Genomic DNA, 17557 nt, shown 5'->3' with positions numbered 1-17557 from the left:
TCTTTAGTATCGTACGGCGTGTTGTAGTTGTAGTAGTGGTGGGTTGGGTATGCACGGTCGTGTCATTGAAGCTGAGTAGACGTCACGATAAAGTCAGTCATCAAGGTTGCAATGATCTTCAAGTGTCGTCTCGGCGGGACCGCAGGAAACCACAAAGATGGTCGACTTCCTTCCTTGCCTTCTAATTGGCTCATTGGTGCACATGCATGCACGCACACGTACATGCATGGCAGCATGGCCCCGTGAGACACTTTCTGATTGGCTCATTGGTGCACATGCATGCACCCACACGTATGTGCATGGCAGCATGGCCCCATGAGACGCCTCCTCTTGCTTGCACGTCGGTGAGCGTCAGCCTTCTCGGCTGCACATGCGAGTGTCTCCAGCCGTAGGCACGGCGTCATCTCCATCTTCTCTGGCATCATCTCTTCCATCAGCTTTCAGCCACTGGCGAGCGGCGTCATGGGCCGTGGACGTCATGCCTCCGCCTCTAGGATCCGGCCTGTCGCGCTCCTCTACTGCCACTCCAATGCGGCTGGTGGCAAGACGAGCGAGCGGCGTGGGTAGCGTCATGGGCTGTGGACATCGCGCCTCCGCCTCCAGGATCCGACCTCTTGCGCTCCTCTGTTGCCACTCCAACGCGGCTAGCGGCGAGACGAGCGGATGACCCCCACCATGTGTATGCATCTAATCTGTGATAGAGATAAAGAAGGAATCCAAGATCAACCTGTACCACCGAAGATGAAGAGAGGTGCCATGGCCGCTTCTTGCTACACTCGCTGGCCTCGGCTTGACTTCGGACAGAGGTGCGATGGTGGATGAAACTTGGTGATGATGGACGTGAGAGGCAGGGCCATCCTAGTGGATGGAAAAGGATCTTGCAGGAGCTCGATGGGAAGAGCTATGTCTCCTTTGTTCCTCCAAGCGGTGCCTGTGGTGGATGGGAAAAAGATCTCCTTTTTCTTACATGAAGGAGCAGGCCTGGTCGATGGAAAAAGATCTCTCTTTTGGACGTGAGAGGATAGGGCTTTATATAGGCACCTGCCAAGGCACCACGTCGCACCAAAATCCCCTTAGCTGCCGCTGAGTTTGTTGGAGAATATCTGCAACTCGTTTGTTTGTTTAGCTTGATGGCCAAATTGATCCGGCGTCTCTATCTAGAGTTTCGGACTCCTCGTGCCGATGTACGTGGTGAACTACTAGATGCTTCGAGCTCGATGCCATGTGGGCCTTGCTAGATGAGGCACCATCAAATAGGAGATCAGATCAGAACGTATACGTGTGTCAACTATCAATACACATTTATTCCCCAGCTCCATCAGCCTCCTCATCTGCCCACGTATGTACGCATACCTCGGATACGGCCAACTCAAACATACCAAGCGTATTTCATCTGCACATACGACTATCCTTTGGACCCATGCTGCTTTGATAGCGTCTAGTCTCATTTTGTAAACGAAACTTTACCTATGGCTTTTAGTCACTATGATCACGTACGTGCATGAAACACTCATGCAACCTATTAGCTTCTTTCCCTTTCTCTTTTTTTCTCTTTTCTTCTAGTTTTGGTTATTCACGTAGATTTGGTTCAAAATACTTTAAACCAAAAATATGTCAAACATCAGAAGCGGGAGCGAAAGACTTTGAGGCGTCGAAGGCTTGGTGGAGGCCATACACGCGTCGACATTGGTGAATCACACCTTTTGGGGCATGCAAGAGGGTTTGGCCTCAAAACCAGGGGTGAGTCACGCCTGCGGGGTGTGCAAGAGGGTTTGATAGATTTGGCCTCAAAATCAGGGGGTGAGTCCGGTGTGGCCGAACGGCGTCGAGTCGGAGGATGCGTGGCACCATCGCGAAGCTTGTGTCGAGGCGAAGCGAAGTCGTGAAGGCGTCGGGTCCATCAGATGTACGAAGAAAAGGTTGGATGGTTTTACCCCTAGGGGTATTTGAGTTGTGTGCTTCATGTAAGGGTATTTTGGACATTTACCAAATGCCTATATATATAAGGAGTGGTTGTTAGGGCAGCCACATCTCTTGGGCTCTTTGGTTATGGGCTTCTCATTTGTTTGTGAGAGCCTTTGGGTGAGAGGGGGAGAGATGAGAGAATCTTTGATTTGATTTTTTGCCATCCAAAGCTTGTAACCGAACATGGTGGTGTCATCCAAAGATCAATTTCGTGCTCACTTATTCTATCCTCTTTGAATATGAAATTTATCTTTTTGGTATTTTCGGAGGTATTTTTAGGGGATTTCTTGTTTTTCGCGTTTGGCTTCAAATCTCATCAGATCTGTTAGGTTTTTTGTTGTTGGGATCCTTGTGATCAACCTTGTTGTGATTCCCCCTCAAATCCCTCACTAATTTGGTCTAGATTTGAATTTCCCCAAATTCCCCTTCTCTTATGTTCTTGACAAAAATCATGAAGTTCAAGGTGATGTCTTGATCTTTTTGAGGAGATCTTTTGATCAAAGACTCACTTCTTCCGGGAGAACCTTTGGCTAAAATTTCATGAAGTTTGGATGTCATTTGATTGAGTTTCCATTTTCTTTGGATCTTAACCCGCGCGGGAAAAAACAGGAAGTTCCAGTTTTGGAAAATAGGAAGTTTCGGTTTTTGCAACTTACTTATTTTGGGGAGATCGCTTGGGAATAGAATCTTGACGGTCTTGGAAAGCCATGGTCCAAATTTCATGATTTTTGGAGTTCATTTGATCGAGTTTTGCTATTTTTCTCGGAGCTCCTACAGGTTGTCTGAGCAAAACCAGAGGTTTCGATTTTGAAAAGAGGAAACCCCAGCTTTGGAAGATTCACCTCCGGTTTTGGGAATATTCCCCTCCGGTTTTGGTTCCTGTGGTTCCGGTTTTTCTCTGAAGCTTTTGTTTTCTCTTTAGCCCTTTTCGTGCTTGCTTCTGCTAGGTGCCAAGAGCTCTTTAGTATTGTTCCTAGGTCCAATAGCATCTCTCTTGGCTATGTGGATCTGGCAATTCTAGAAGAGAGGTGTGTGGGTTGATTTTGGGAATTGACCTTGTTGTTGGGAAGTCACCCGCAGCTTGCGCAGGTTCGGCAGCATCTGCTTGGCTTGTTTACTTGTGAATGTGGTACCTTCACTTTCATGCTACGGAAGAAATGATTAGGCAATCATTGCTAGATCAATAGCCAGTTAGCTTTGCAAGTAGCTTCCTGTAGCTTTATGATGAGAGTGCAGTACCTAATTTATTGCATGCTTAGACAAGTGAAGGTTTAGTAGTAGCTTTGCTTTTCTCTTGTGCAAGTTTTTCGGTGCTTCACTTTGCTTTGCTTCCGGTATGCTTTGAGCTTTTCTAGTCGTTCATAGGGTGAGCTTGTCACGAGTTGACTTGTTTCATCTTGGTGATTAGGAGCGAGGTGTGTTTGAGTGGCAATCGGGATATAGGTCTCATTCTCGGAGAGAATTTTTAAAAGGCTCCCATTCAACTCCCCCGTCACCCGTCCCGGTCCTTCTAGTTATGATTGACATGGTTACGGTAACTGACATTTCAGAAGAGGCATGAAAAAGGGAAATTACAATTGATTGAAACCATATAATCTCCAATTTATGCATAGCATATCATGAAGGGGCTGAACAGAGCTGCAGCTATCATTCAGCATAGATGTTTATGACAATTGTACTGATTAAAATAAACATTACATCATCTAGTTGCAAATGTGCAATTTTGCTACAAAGATGTATTGCCCTTCTACCAAATGTGAAACACTAACAACGCTGCTTCTTTCAGGTTTGATGGAATAAACAGTTGCAGGCCCTGATACGATGCTCATCTATGGATAATTGGCAACTGGAGCAGTGACTGAAGTGTAATCTACCAAGTGAAGCTGAACCCACAGCTTTTGCGCAGTGCTGGCCTCCTTTGTTAGGTTGTTAGGACCTCTTCTATGTAGGCAGTGGCCATGCCGGTTTGGTCCATTATTTTGTAGCCGATGCATGCTGGGGTTCAAGAGTAGAAAGCCTTGGTGTTCTTCTATGTAGGCAGTGGCCATGTCGGTTGGTGGGTGTTACTATTATGGTAATTCAGCATCAATGTTCCAAAGAAAAAGATGCATTACGTAGACGAGTGTGTAATAAACAGGAGACGCTCTGCAGGACAACATTGATCACCGTGCTGCATTGTGCCCTGCAGGCTGCAGGGCAGCTGCCTTTGCCTTGTCATGTCCAAAACGAGCTTGCCTTGTGCAGTTGGCCTTGAGTTATTGAGCAAGCAACCACTTGAATGGCTTGATGTTTATTGGGAAGAAGTAGACAGTACTTCCTCCTCCGTTTCAAATTATAGTAGTTTTAGTTTTTCTACATTTATAGATATTATTATTGATCTAAACATACACTGTATCGAAGTCCATAGCATAAACTATACATAAAAAACCAAAACGACCTATAATTTGGAAAGGAGAAAAGCTTGAAGCAAGTTTTTGAAATTCGATGCTCCCTCCAAGCTTACCATTAGGTGCATTACCATTTAACAAAAGGAAAAGAAAGTCAAACAAACTAACAATACAAGGATGACGCTTGTTCGTCCTGACAGCCGTCTAGGGCGTGTGAGCCGGACTCATCTCTGCTCATGCGCGAGCCAAACGTACTCAATCATCTCAACTGGATCGAGTGTGCCTAGAGTATCTTTATGCAGTCTAGGTGAGGAGAAATGGTGTTTTGTTACTTGTATGAAAATATGTTGTACGTGGCAAATAAAAAAATCATTGTTATTATTATTATAGTGAAACTTTATAGTAACTAATTTGTGTTATAAAGCCATACATTAATACTACCACTTAATGTACACTAACCGGTAACCACGTCACTAGCTAGTCCACGTAAAGACAGACATCCAACAACACAGCTCCTGCTCCCTGGGCCCTGGCACATCATCAGTTAATCCCCCATCCATCCCCCAACCCCAACCAATCCAACAGTTTTTTGACCGGCCACGCACCGTCACGTCGCGACTCGTGGATCCTCATTGGAGTTGCTAGCTAGCTCTAAGTTTCCTTTCCACATGCAGGGCCGGTGGACGCTGAACGAGGACGACAGCCTCGACGAGCTCTACAAAGGCAAAAGCCCCTCTCTCTTGCCTTGTTCGTTCTTTCTTTCGTTTCTTCACATGCTCAGCATCTCGCTGTTTCGGATGGCACGATTGCTGCTGCAGCCGCGCCAAGAAGAACGCCGGCATCCTCCGAGCTTCCAACGACTGGCTCCGCCGCAAGCTGTAAGATCACCACTGCCATTCCGTGCTTCCCGCTGGTTCGGGTTAGTTCCACCTCACGCGCTACTGCTGACCATGGTTGCCAGGGACAAGAAGGAAGAGGAGCTCGCCAGGACCCGTGGCGATCTGCTGGAGACGCAGGAGCAGCTCGCCAAGGCCCGTATGGATCTGCTTCGTGCTCGTCATCACCTTGTTGATGGCCAGCGGCAGCCTACTACTGGTGAGACTAGATGCTTGTCAATTTTTCTACTGTTCTGAATGGCTTGGTGTGTAACCCAACTTTGTTGCGTGCAGCCGGAGCCGGAGGCAGCCGGGGGCTGGCAGGTAATTACCTCCTACGCGGCGCCGATGGTGAGGAGTCTCCGTTGAGGTCCCAGTCCCACGGCCCAATGGCGATCACCGAGGTAGCGCCCTGGTGCTCCTGGCGTTCCCCGTGTTCTTTCTCCATATCTTTTTGTTTCTGGGCTCCCTTGATCGAACTGTGTTTCAGCCAGTCGCCATACTTGGCCAGGGTCATTGTTGCTCAATGTCAGCTCGATCTGTGTGTTCCAGGTTCCAATTCCTTGTTGTCAACTCATCATGTGGTTTGCTGCAGGTTCCACCTTATCGGGGCGATGACCAACTGGCGGCGGCGAAGCGAAGGAGAGGCGCTGAAGAATCCCAGGCCCAGGGTGAGGCGAGCTTCAGACCGACCCTATGCGAAGCGTGCAATGTCATGATGAACACCAAGCAAGTCATGAAGGACCACTTCGGGGGGAGGAAGCACTGCAGAGCCATGAAGCGGCTGTTGGAATTGGAAGGGCTGGATCGCCGGAGCTGATGACGACGCCGTGGGTATTGGGCAGGTACCAGTATCAGGAACGCAACCGGCCGGCCATGTGTTCTGGACAGTTGTCTTTTGCGCAAGGCTGACCTCCCTTGTTATGCTATTAGGATTAGAACCTCTTCTAGGGTTGTTTTGTAGCCGATGCATGCTGGGGTTGAAGAGTAGGAAGCCTCGGTGTTCTTGGTTGACAGGTCTTAGTAGTTGTGGTTAGGGAATGGCTTGCTGTCGCCAATGTCGGTTGCGGATCAGGTTGATACTCTTTTAATACTCACTCTAGCTATGCCCATCGATGGAACAGGGGAACTTCCCCTGGGTCGAGTTGCTTGTTATTGTTTCATGGATTTCTGTCAATTGCTCTGCAGTAGCAACGAGTGTTAGCTAAGTGATGATATCTTGCCCTAATAACAGCTCCCATGGATGCTCTTGCTGCTGCAAATTCAACAACATCACCGAGATTTGGAGGTTGAGATTACGTACACGCACTGCTGCAGCAGCGCAAGCCTGAAAAAGTTGCAACCTAGACAACACATGAAGCTCGACGACGTGCGGAGCCCGTGGCGACGGTGGCGCAGCAGGAGTGCCGTCGTCCGGGGCGGTGAACAGGATGTCCACGGCGACGTGCCCCGGGCCCGGCTTCGGCTCGGGGGTGCAGCTTCCGGCGTCGGCGTCCATGCCGGGAATGATGAGCACGGCGGCGTGTGGGGCCCGTGGCGGTGGCGCAGCTAGAGCGCCGTCCGGGGCGCGGCGTGACGGCGGCGCACGGAATGCCCACGGCGACGTGGCCCGCTTCGGCTGTGGCGACGGCGGCGTTGCAGGATCTTCTGCCGAGACATGACAGCTTGAATTGGTTGTGTTTCTTTCGACAAGCATCAAGCGGCCTTTACAAACTTTTTTGGAGCTACAAAGTTCGCTGCCGCTAAGCTGATTTGGAAATCGTGGGCACCAATAGAAGTGAAAATTTTCATCTGGAGCGGTTGTCGACGGCTGATAGAAGGCATCGACATGGGTTACAGGGAAACACGGAGTGTACATTCTGTGAACAGGAGCTAGAAACAGCAGTGCACTTGCTAGCTGCTTGCCCTTACACAAAGGAGGTTTGGCACATCGTCTCGACAGTGCTGCACATACAGAACACCACCTCACTGTCTGAAGCCTCTTTAATGGACTACTGGGTACATAAGCGGCGAGCCATGAGCAAATCACTAAGAAAAGGGATGGACTCATTGTTTATGTTGATCTCCTGGACAATTTGGAAACAGCGGAACGACAAAAATTTTGATAGAGCCCCAAAAAGAAATCCTCTACAACTGACTGAGCTAATCCGAGAACAAGCTGCTGATTGGTGCGCGGCAGGAGCCAAACACTTAGCAATGTTCCAGTGGCCGCGACAACAGCATGACGATGCCGAAGCAACGGTACCTTAGTGGTTTCTTACCCTGACCTTTGTGTGTAAACGGATGTAATTAAGTTGCCGTGTAAGCTCAAGGTAAATTTCAAAATTGTGTGCGTGAGCCCGGTAGGCCCGCGTTGTAATAATTCTATTCATTCTTCTTAATACAAAGGTACGCAGCTCTCCTGTGTATTCTCGAAAAAAAACAAACTTCTACAGAGGAGGCGGCGCGTCGGAGTGCGTCGCATGGATGCAGAGGCAGCGGCGCATGGAGGTGGCGGTTGCGCTACCGGACGACGCACCAGAACTCCCATGCAGGGGCGACGAGTGCGTGTGTGGCTGGGTGGAGTGGAGGCCGTGAGCGGTGCGGCTCACTTCGCGGCACCAGATCGATGGTACCATCGAGAATGGTGGTGTTGGCGGCGGCTGCGACCCGGTCAGTAGATCTGGTGCCCTGGAGGCCAGATCCGGCGAGTGCGCGTGTGCGGAGTCAAGAAAGCGGAGGCCGTAGAGTCAATGAGGTGGCGGCGGTGATGGCCATGAGTGGATGCGTAGAAGGCGGCCATTCGTGCAGGTGCGTCTGTGGGTTAGGCGCGGCACAAGGAGGCCGTAGTGGCGCCCAGCGCGGCGCGAGAAGGTGGAGCGGTGCCGGCAAGGACGGGCGCTCAAAGGCCACGAGGCGAGGCCATGGCCGCGTGGTGCCATGGCGGTGCGAGTTGTGCGGTGGGCCTGGTGTGGGTCTTGACAGCGACCCGCGACGAGGAGGATCTACGCTGGTGGTGGAGTGGCGTTGCTGTCGGCGTTCAACTGTGTGTGAGGTGGGTTGTGTGCAAACGTTGGCGACGACGGCGACACCTTTGGGCGTTGTTCCCCTCCTTGGAGGCGTTGTCTTGGTGTTTTTGCACACCCCTCCTCTGGTCGACGTTTGATACGTTTCGCCAAGGTGATGAGCCATTATCTCTGAAAACTTTATGTTTGTGCACGTGGTGCAGCTGAGATTCCAGCGGCAGCAAGGTGGAGGTGAAGTTAGTGGAGTAGCTCAGTGGCACCATGTCACCCCCGACGGCAAAGCAAGTCCGGATCCTTGGCGTGGAGTCCAACGGCGGAAGTGGCGAGACCCTGTTCCCTTTAAGGTGATGTGTCCGAGGAGTGGTGTGCGACGGTGGATGTGGCGAGGTCCTCACACGTTCAAGTTGCCTTGGAGGGCCAGGACCCGGTGTGGTGTTTTGGTCGCTTGGTGTAAATGGTGCTGCAGCGGTGCTTCGGCATTAGATCCTGCATAGCGGTGACCTCTTCGGTATGGTGCAGTGTGCTCTTCATTTGACTTTTGCCGACGCAAGGCCGTGGATTGGGAGATCGGCGACTGTGTGTGCGTGACCTGAGGATGACGGCGGTATGGTGGAGGAGTCGTGGTAACTACACAGCTTGCAGCAGACTGCGGTGGCCAATCCTGCGTGGCAGCGGTTAGTTCGACGTGGGACATCCTCGGGGATGACATCGCTGGCGATGAGAGCTACTTGTTGGCGTTTTCTCCCAAGTTGTGGTGCTGTGGCATAGTAGTCGGTACTTGTCAATGTCTCAATCTAACCGCCCACAAAGTTTGTTTTGTTTCGAGTTGAGTTGAGTTCGGCACGATCCGTTGGTTACCATTGTTACTTTGTTGTTGTACTCGGTCTGAGCTCATTTTTCTTTTTAATATAATCGGCAGCTCTCCAACTTGATTTGTTTTTTTAAAAAAAAAGAAAGAACACGCGAGCAAAGAACATCGTGACCACGAGGAACGGCGCGCCGCTCGCCCGGACACGGCCTACAGCAGGATCAGCGCCGGCACGGCCAGCGCCATGGATAATGACGATGATCACGACGACATGCGGGACCTGTGGCGGTGGCGCGGTAGGAGCATTGTCCGGGATCGCGACGGGGCACGAGATGTCCACGGGGACGTGCCCCCAGCTTCAACTTGGTGGGCCATGCCGTGAATGGTTAGAACAGCGGGACATGGTATCTGTATCCACCAAGACGTGTCCCGGCGTCGGAAGTGGCGGCGGCGGTAGCTGGAAGTCGAGCCGTCCGACTCAGGGGCCTTTCGCAAATACGAATCCAAAAATATTTACAAATAGACCCCTAAATTAGATCGCGATCAATCCAAATCAAGAGGCTTTTCGAAAATATGTGTTACAAAATTTTAAAACACATCCCTAAATTGGATATTGGATCGTGATCAATAATCGTGATCCAAGGATCCTTTTGTAAATATTCCGGGGATGCGCTGAGAGCAGACGACGAGCCCGCGACGCCCCGGCCGCGCAAGCGCTCGAAGCCGGCAGGCGGCAGCCACCAATGAGCGCCGCAAGCCCCCTGCCCTCGGCTTAGCATGCCGGAAGCGCCGACATCGCCTGGCCCCACGACGCCGTCCGCAGCCACGCCGCCACGTTGCGCACCCTTCTCCTCGGTTGATTAATGATTATGGGCCAGGTGCGGGAGGAGATCGGGAAGCAGCTTCCTGTGTTTCTCACCTGCTTCGACTGGGCACCGGGAAAAGCGACGCCGGCTGCTTGGATTGTTGGAGAGGGGATGCAATGCGATGTATTGCTGTTGCTACTGGCTTCTGATTGGAGGGGGAGGAGAGAAGCTGGTTGCTTTGTTTCACCGTGAAGGAAAACAGAGGAGGGAGTTGCTTGTTGTGTCATGGGATTTCTTCTGTCAATTGTTTTTTCAGTTTTCCTCCTCGCTTCGTGCAAAAGGTTGCAACCGGAGTTACTAGGTTCCTCAAGTCAGCTATTTAAGCTGGTTCAACTCCCTCTCCTCTCCGTTTTCAGTTTGGGACTGTCTCCTGGCGCTACAGTGTTTCTCGTCGCTACCGTAGCCGCATGCTGCAGTAACGCAAATCTGGCCTGGGCCAGTGGGATGTCACTGTTAGCTAAGTGTGATGATGTTGCAGTAATAACAGCTCTCATTGATGCTCTTGATCCTGCAAATCCAGCAACATCACCGAAATTTGGGGATTGAGATGTTCGGAGAGTAGCTATCGACTTCCCTTGATTGGTTCAGTTCTAGGTGGATCTTGCTTTTCTTTTGCCACGCATCAAGCATGCCATGGATGTTTTTTTACGGAGGAAATACATATACACATTGCTTCAGCATCACAATCACAGTCACCGGCCGCGCTGGAGTTCATGGCCAGAGCCTTTCCATGGCCGATGTCGAACGCCAAGACGACGAGCTGGCCCTCCGCCTCCGCCCCCGCCGCCGGCCGCGCCCGCTGGTCCGCCACCCAGATGCCGAAGAGCGCGGCCGTGAACACGCCGGCGAAGAGCATCGCGGCCATGACGAACGGCGCGCGCCGCTGACCCCGGACACGGCCTGCAGCAGGAGCACGGCCAGGGCCATGCACGCGACCCACAGGCCCCGCACCAGCGCCCTCGCCATGGGGCTGACGGCCGTCGGCACCTCTGCGCCACGTGTTGTGGAGCAGCTCGTGGAGGCGGCGGCGGCCGTGGAGCACGACGACGTGCGGGGCGGGGCCTGTGGCGGCGGTGGCGCAGGAGGAACGCCGTCCGGGGCGGCGACGTGTGGGGCCTGCAGGTCCTGCCACCGGCTCGGCACCGTTTCGTTCTCTCTCTCTCTCTCGGTCTCTGGCTCAACTTGGACGAGTAGATTCCCACGCACTAGAACAATGTGCTTTTGCAATTTTGCAATCACAAAACTCTAGTACCAGGTATCCAAAAGAACAAATTGAATTTAACAATCAGCAAATATTTCAAAACAACCAAACACACGTTGCTTCAGCTTCGCAGGCCTGAATAAAACACACGACTCATTGACTTGGTTGTTTTTGTTTCGACAAGCATCAAGCAGCCTTGAAATCTGTGGCAGTGGCTCATGCCAGTGGCTCATCAAATGCTTGTGCTCGATGTAACAAGGCCCTTCTGGTTCAATATTGGTGATGCCTCGCGCAATGATGATAATCTGTTGTGGCAAACTTGTGCAACTGAATTTACATGTACCTTTGCAAAATGCAGTCCTTGTTGAGGTGGCATATTCCACTGTTAATTTGAGGGCATGTAGGAGAGCGCGTAAAGGATTGATATATATTCTGTGTGCTCTCTGGATAGAGATTCATCAATAGGATTCAGACCCTTGCTCTTTTCCATGAGAAGGAATTCAGTAACTTTGTCTGCTACTCGGCTTCGGTGCTTCCAACTGAAGGGATGGAGCAGTCAATGTGTTTAACTTTGGTCACATTTGCCTTCTTTTCTTGCTCAATTTATGATCCATCACAACAGAGCATCATATTCATTATGCATATGCTTCTTGGCTGGTCATCAATTGATGGAATACTAAGGGATGTTTTCAACAATGCATCATCAGTTCTGAAGTGGTATGGAGAATACACCATGAACTTGGAAATGAAACTAATAGGAGAAGCTGTGCGCAGTCATCTGTATCAAGTGAAACTAGTCAAGTGCTGATGCAGTTCCTGTTAACGGAAAAAAGTAAAACGGAGATGTGCTTGCTCTATTTTCAGTCCCATCCACGGCTACAGCAGTGCGGTTCGTTCCGTCAAAATCCCAAGCACCCTTCCATTCAAATTTCGACCACATTTGACTGATGCGATTTAACTCCTTAATGGTCGCCAGTCACGCATTCGATTCGTGCACAAATGCATCCAATCTTTGGTCCACACCCAATCACGAAACCATTACCATGCTCCAGATCCTCCACCAAATTGTAAGTTTGGAACTCAGGTTGAAACAGCACGTAGTCAACCTTTGTAGCCTAACAGATCAAACGACACAAAAGGGCATAGAATTTTCCAAACAGGCAAAACTTTACGGTTTCAAAGAACACTGAATTCAATCCGCGCTTGGAACACAGCCACCAAAAGAGTCGCTACAAGTATTTCAGGAACCCAAATAGCTCATCAGATATCCTAGGGATAAACATCCTCCAGTAAAACACAGTGCAAAGGTTTTGGATACTCAAGACATAAGCTAGGCCAATATGATGACAAGGAGTTTATCTCTTCTTCGACACACCAACAGTCTTTCCACGCCTTCCGGTGGTCTTGGTGTGCTGTCCACGGACACGCAGGCCCCAGTAGTGACGCAGACCACGGTGGTTCCTGGATAACAAGGGCTTTTTGTTACAAGACAGTCATATAATGAAAAAAAACTGCAACAGAATGGAGGTTTATAAACCACAGGTGAGCATATTCTGTGCAAAGAGCAGCTGGAGGTTTCGAGACAAATGAATAGGCTTTTCATCACAATTACACAATTAAACAGACTAGGTACATTTATGAACGGAATTAAAAGCAGCTAGTATCTCTGGCAAAGCCGTGACGATGAATATGTGTGAATGCAAAGCAACATACAACAAAAGGTGTTCCCAATAGACTCACCTGATCTTCTTCAGCCTCTCAAGGTCATCCCTGAGCTTCATGTCAAGGGCATTGGAAACGACCTGGGAGAACCTACCATCCTTGTAGTCCTTCTTCCTGTTGAGGAACCAGTCGGGGACCTTGAACTGGCGGGGGTTGGCAACCACAGTCATGAGGCGCTCAAGTTCATCTGGGGTCAGCTCACCAGCCCTGCACAAAAATATAATCATCAGAGATATATACTTCGTGCAATGGGTTTTCTACCTATAACAACCCACTGGCACAGCCAGCTAATGTAGCACATAGAAAAATTGGTTGGAAAGTGGTTTGCTTGAGAAAACTAAAAGGTTGCAAAATGCCAAGACTTCTGCGATGGTTAATGTCTAAGGCGGCAGGCGTTCTTAAAGAAAATCACCTTCCAATGGGCTTCACTACATTTTCTCAAACAGTATTCAGAAAGGCATCTAAGAATAGCTGCAGACCTACAGATGACTGCTACAAGTGAACATTCAATAGATACAGTAAATCCCCAGCTGCAAAGCTTGAAACAGGGGAAAACCAAATTGAACTAATAGAAGCCACGGTTTCTTAGATTAACTGCGCCAATCACAATTTGTCAATATATGTTCCTATTAAATTTTTAAGCGCAAAAAAAAACTATTGTCCAACTAGACCTGAAAGCAAAACAAACCTAAATTCAGGATAACTAAGAACATTGAACGATTTACTGATCATGTTTCTTTCTTGAATTGAAGTGAATGAGAACAAGCACTCTTCACAAGAAACTGATCAAAACTAGGTTCTATATTGTTAAGATTCTAGAGCTACAGCGTGAATAACTTCCAGTGCCTACAACGAAAGCTACGGCACTTAAGATAAAGTTAGCAGGGGTTTTAATCAACTTGTTAAGTTGGAACAAACTTCAGTTTCACAATGAAACTACTCTTCCAAACACCACAGTTATGTTGGCAAATTAGATGTGATAAATAGCATGTTACACATAAGCAAAGAAGGGAAATTACCATTTAAAACTAAATTATGAGCCTATGTCAATACATCTGTGCAACAGCAGACATTCAATCCCTCACACAGCATCAATCATTCCTCGTTTATTACTCAACAAACAGGATCTTAATGTCAAAAGTACTAATATCTAAAAAAAGGGTCTAACCTCTTAGACTCAAATTCTTAATCAGATGGCCGTTGCTCAAAACCTATCAAGCTGCAGCTGCTTCTCTAGCCCTCTCCAATCCACGACTAAATGGGAGCGATCTCCCCCAAAACTCCCGACGAACCACCCACAAATCAAACAAGCAATCACCGATAGCACCCCTTCCCGCCACGATCCAAAGGCTTCCGCTACATGAACCAACCCCAAAAGCCATTTGAAAACTCACCGCTTGTTCATGTCGATGTCGGCCTTCTTGCAGACGATGTTGGAGAAGCGGCGGCCAACACCCTTGATGGAGGTGAGCGCGAACATGATCTTCTGCTTGCCATCCACGTTGGTGTTGAGCAGACGCAGGATGTGCTGGAAGTCCTCCCCCGCGATCAGCGACTGCAAAACCAACCCCAGCCGCGCGTCAGACGAAACCACCGACCCCGTGACGGCTCAGCGCGTCCGCGAAGGAGGGCGGAGCTTACCATGGCGGCAGCGGCTGGCGGAGCTCGGGCACGCGCCGGAGTTCGAGGAAGCGGCGGCGGCGAGGGGCTGCGGCTGCGCTGGGTAGGGTTTCAGAGAGGGGGCGGCGGCGTAGGCGGGAGCGTTTTATAGTGGGAGTGTGAGCGGGTGGAAGTAACCCTAGGGGCCGCGGGTCGACGGCTAGGATGGATGCGGGATGGGATCGAGGGGAGTGGATCCAGTGGGCTTAACGGGCTCTTTTGTTTCAGGTTGGGCCGGAACGGGGCCGTTAACAACATTGAGCCCATTGAACAGGATTTTTACCCTTTTTTTCTTTTTTTCCCGGGGCTTCGCTTTTTCTTTTTTGTTCTTGTTTTGGCCATGTTTTTTTTTAATATTTGAACGTGACTTGGTTTCAAAACTATAATACTAAATTTAAACTTATAGATTGCAAGCCAGATCGCCAAAATTCGAGGAATAAGGTTAGATTCTTGTTTGGCTTGAGAAATGAAATGGATTGATACATCACCACCTCATTTCTTATATAAACAAGGGAACGGGATCATCCACCGAATTTTACAGAATCGACTCAAGATGGACCATCCCAGGATGAGGTGATTCCTCAAACAAAACACCACATTAGAGCTCAAACCAGCATTCCATCTTCTGATCCTCTCTGCAGTGTCGCACGCTTGATGCTAATACCCGGAATTTTCGTTACTGGTACTGCACAAGCAGAACAATTGCAAAGGATCATATAGAAAGGATACCTTTTCAAAGTTCTGTACAGGATATGTTGCGAAGGATCATATGCCCCATGTCGGCATGTCTACATTCTAAACATCCATATACCATCTTCAGAGAGTTCAGGTGGACCAGGATAACAGAGAACTCCCACCTAGGAGTATGTATGTATGTACAGCAAAAAAATGACCCAGCTTGCAGGTCTCCCTTGTCCATATTCTACGGCGCAGTCTAACATCTACTCCAAAAGGCTTCATGATCTACAGCCTCAGAAGAACCACCAAAAGTCCTGAAACATCGACGAGCCACAGCTGCAAAAGTGGACACTGTCAGTACAGAAAATAAAGCAAGTCCTTTTGAGTTAAAGATCGTGAGGAACAAACAACTAAGCGTATAATAGTGTAAGGACTGCAAAAGGGAAATCTCAGAATTGAACTGAAAGAAAATGACGAAATACCCTTGGAACTAGAATCATGCCAGATCATTGAACAGTTTGATGAGAATTTAGGGAAATTTAAACAGCCACTGCGATCTAGCTAATTTTCTTTCCCATCTAAGGCAAATCCAGCTTACTGAAGAAGTAACACCTAGCACTGATCACTAATAGTTTCGGACTAGCTATCACAGCATCATCTAAACAATGTCTAAGCACCAACATAGGATAGTCAAACTGCAATCCTTTCTGGCTATTCAGATATTCTTGCCCATGACAAGGGCAGACGAAAACCAACAAAGGAACTTTCGAACAAGAACTTGTCAGTCCTCTTCTAGCAAGTATTGCATCACCTATGAAGACACATAAATCTTAGAATAACTGGCAGTAAATAAGCATTGATCGTAAAGAAATGCAACTCAGCAATCCAGTTTCTTTTTTATTTATCTTGTCTAAAATAGAATTGAGATGTCATAAGTTCAATTGTCTGATTTACAAAAAATCCTGGATCATAACTGTGACAAACTGTCAAGTTTCATGACCCATACCTGACTTCAGATGAAGCTTAATTCAACTGCAACTACATCAATTCATAGCCAAGAGTTATATGACTACATTAGAATTCAGAACATGTCTTCCACAAGTTGCTGCCACAAGAGAAGCATGTAAATTACAGCTACTGGCGACAAACTGGCAAATATGCACTCAATTCAATAGCCAAACAAAAAGTTAAAAAGCGCAATGTAAGGAACCATTTCATAAATAAGGTTGCTTAATGATATATTGCATTCTCTAGAATCATACCTTTCACAGCAGAAAACAAAACATCATGCATTGACAGGTTCTCTAGAAGCTAGGTCACTTTCCCTGTTACTGCATATGGCATCCTCTCCACAAAGTTGACCCTCCCCACAAGTTTGAGTAGGCTTAACCACAACCTTACAAACAGCATTTGAAATGTCAAGCATGGGAGCTGATTTTCCAGCTTCATTGCAACTCTCAACTGTCATTCCCACTTTCATAGCCACGCCACCCGTTTCAACCATATCACTTGTAAATGACTTTGACTCAGTCAACTTCTCCAAGATATCTTTACAACTAGGATGTTTCAAACCTGGTAAAAGTGAACCAACTTTGTCCTTGATAATCTCTGTTTGCTTAATAGATCCCTTCACAGATACTCCACTGTCAACTGCAGAAGCTCTGTGATCCTCACTAGTATCTTTATCTATATAGGAATCTTTTGATGTTCCATTTACTATATTAGTTCTATCTTCCAAACTTTTAGCTTCCATTGAGCTTTGAATAGAACCATCAGCAACCACAGTCTTCAGCTCGTGACTATCAGGCTTTTCATCCATAATGACTAGAGGTGTGTTAGTGTCAACAGGAGCCGCACCAGATTTCTCATGCTCTTGATTGGCACAGTGAATAGATGGAGAATCGGATGTCAGATTAGATTCAGTTTTGCCTGCTATGGGAGCAGCTCCAACAAAAAGTTCACTAGATGGACGATTTTCAATTTTCCCAACCTCATTAGATAAACAAGAACATGGATCCATGGTCCCAACCTCACGTGAATTTGAATGACAGGAATTTGGTTTATCTTCACACTTCTGTTCTGCAACAGTGTTTTCAGTAATTAATTTCCCATTTATTTCTCTGCATTTCTCTTCTTGAGTGTTGTCTGCTTCAGCCTTCAACTGCATGTTATCTCCACAATTAACTCCTGGAAGTGTATGCAACTCATCATCACCTACAGACACTGGGGATGTCCTTTCTAGAGTTCTCTTTACGTCATTTTCTTCAGCAGCAGGAGGCTGGTCAGATGTCAAACATGCTGAATTCCCATTTAAGGAGCGAGGACTCTCGTGACACTTAATTTCAAGATCATTAGCAACATCAAATTCACGCGAAACAGAACAGGTGTCGC

The 17557-nt window shown here is 48.3% G+C and overlaps 2 protein-coding genes across 2 annotated transcripts; both read right to left on the bottom strand.

The window, feature by feature from the left end:
• Positions 1-12237: 12237 nt before the first annotated feature.
• On the bottom strand, positions 12238-14622 carry LOC101778998 (40S ribosomal protein S18). Its single transcript, XM_004955539.4, has 4 exons — positions 14471-14622; positions 14224-14384; positions 12848-13036; positions 12238-12568 (listed from the first exon to the last, which is right to left on the bottom strand). Exons 1-4 carry the CDS (start codon positions 14471-14473, stop codon positions 12463-12465), a joined length of 459 nt encoding a protein of 152 aa, XP_004955596.1. The 5' UTR covers positions 14474-14622; the 3' UTR covers positions 12238-12462.
• A 464-nt stretch (positions 14623-15086) lies between these two features.
• LOC111256340 lies at positions 15087-17551 on the bottom strand. Its single transcript, XM_022824191.1, has 2 exons — positions 16429-17551; positions 15087-15502 (listed from the first exon to the last, which is right to left on the bottom strand). Exon 1 carries the CDS (start codon positions 17331-17333, stop codon positions 16452-16454), a length of 882 nt encoding a protein of 293 aa, XP_022679926.1. The 5' UTR covers positions 17334-17551; the 3' UTR covers positions 15087-15502; positions 16429-16451.
• Positions 17552-17557: the final 6 nt, after the last annotated feature.

The sequence above is a fragment of the Setaria italica genome, chromosome II, assembly GCF_000263155.2.
Source record: "Setaria italica strain Yugu1 chromosome II, Setaria_italica_v2.0, whole genome shotgun sequence".
NCBI lineage: Eukaryota > Viridiplantae > Streptophyta > Magnoliopsida > Poales > Poaceae > Setaria > Setaria italica.
Note: the sequence above shows the minus strand (reverse complement) of the source record. Positions and strands in the feature narration are given on the sequence as shown.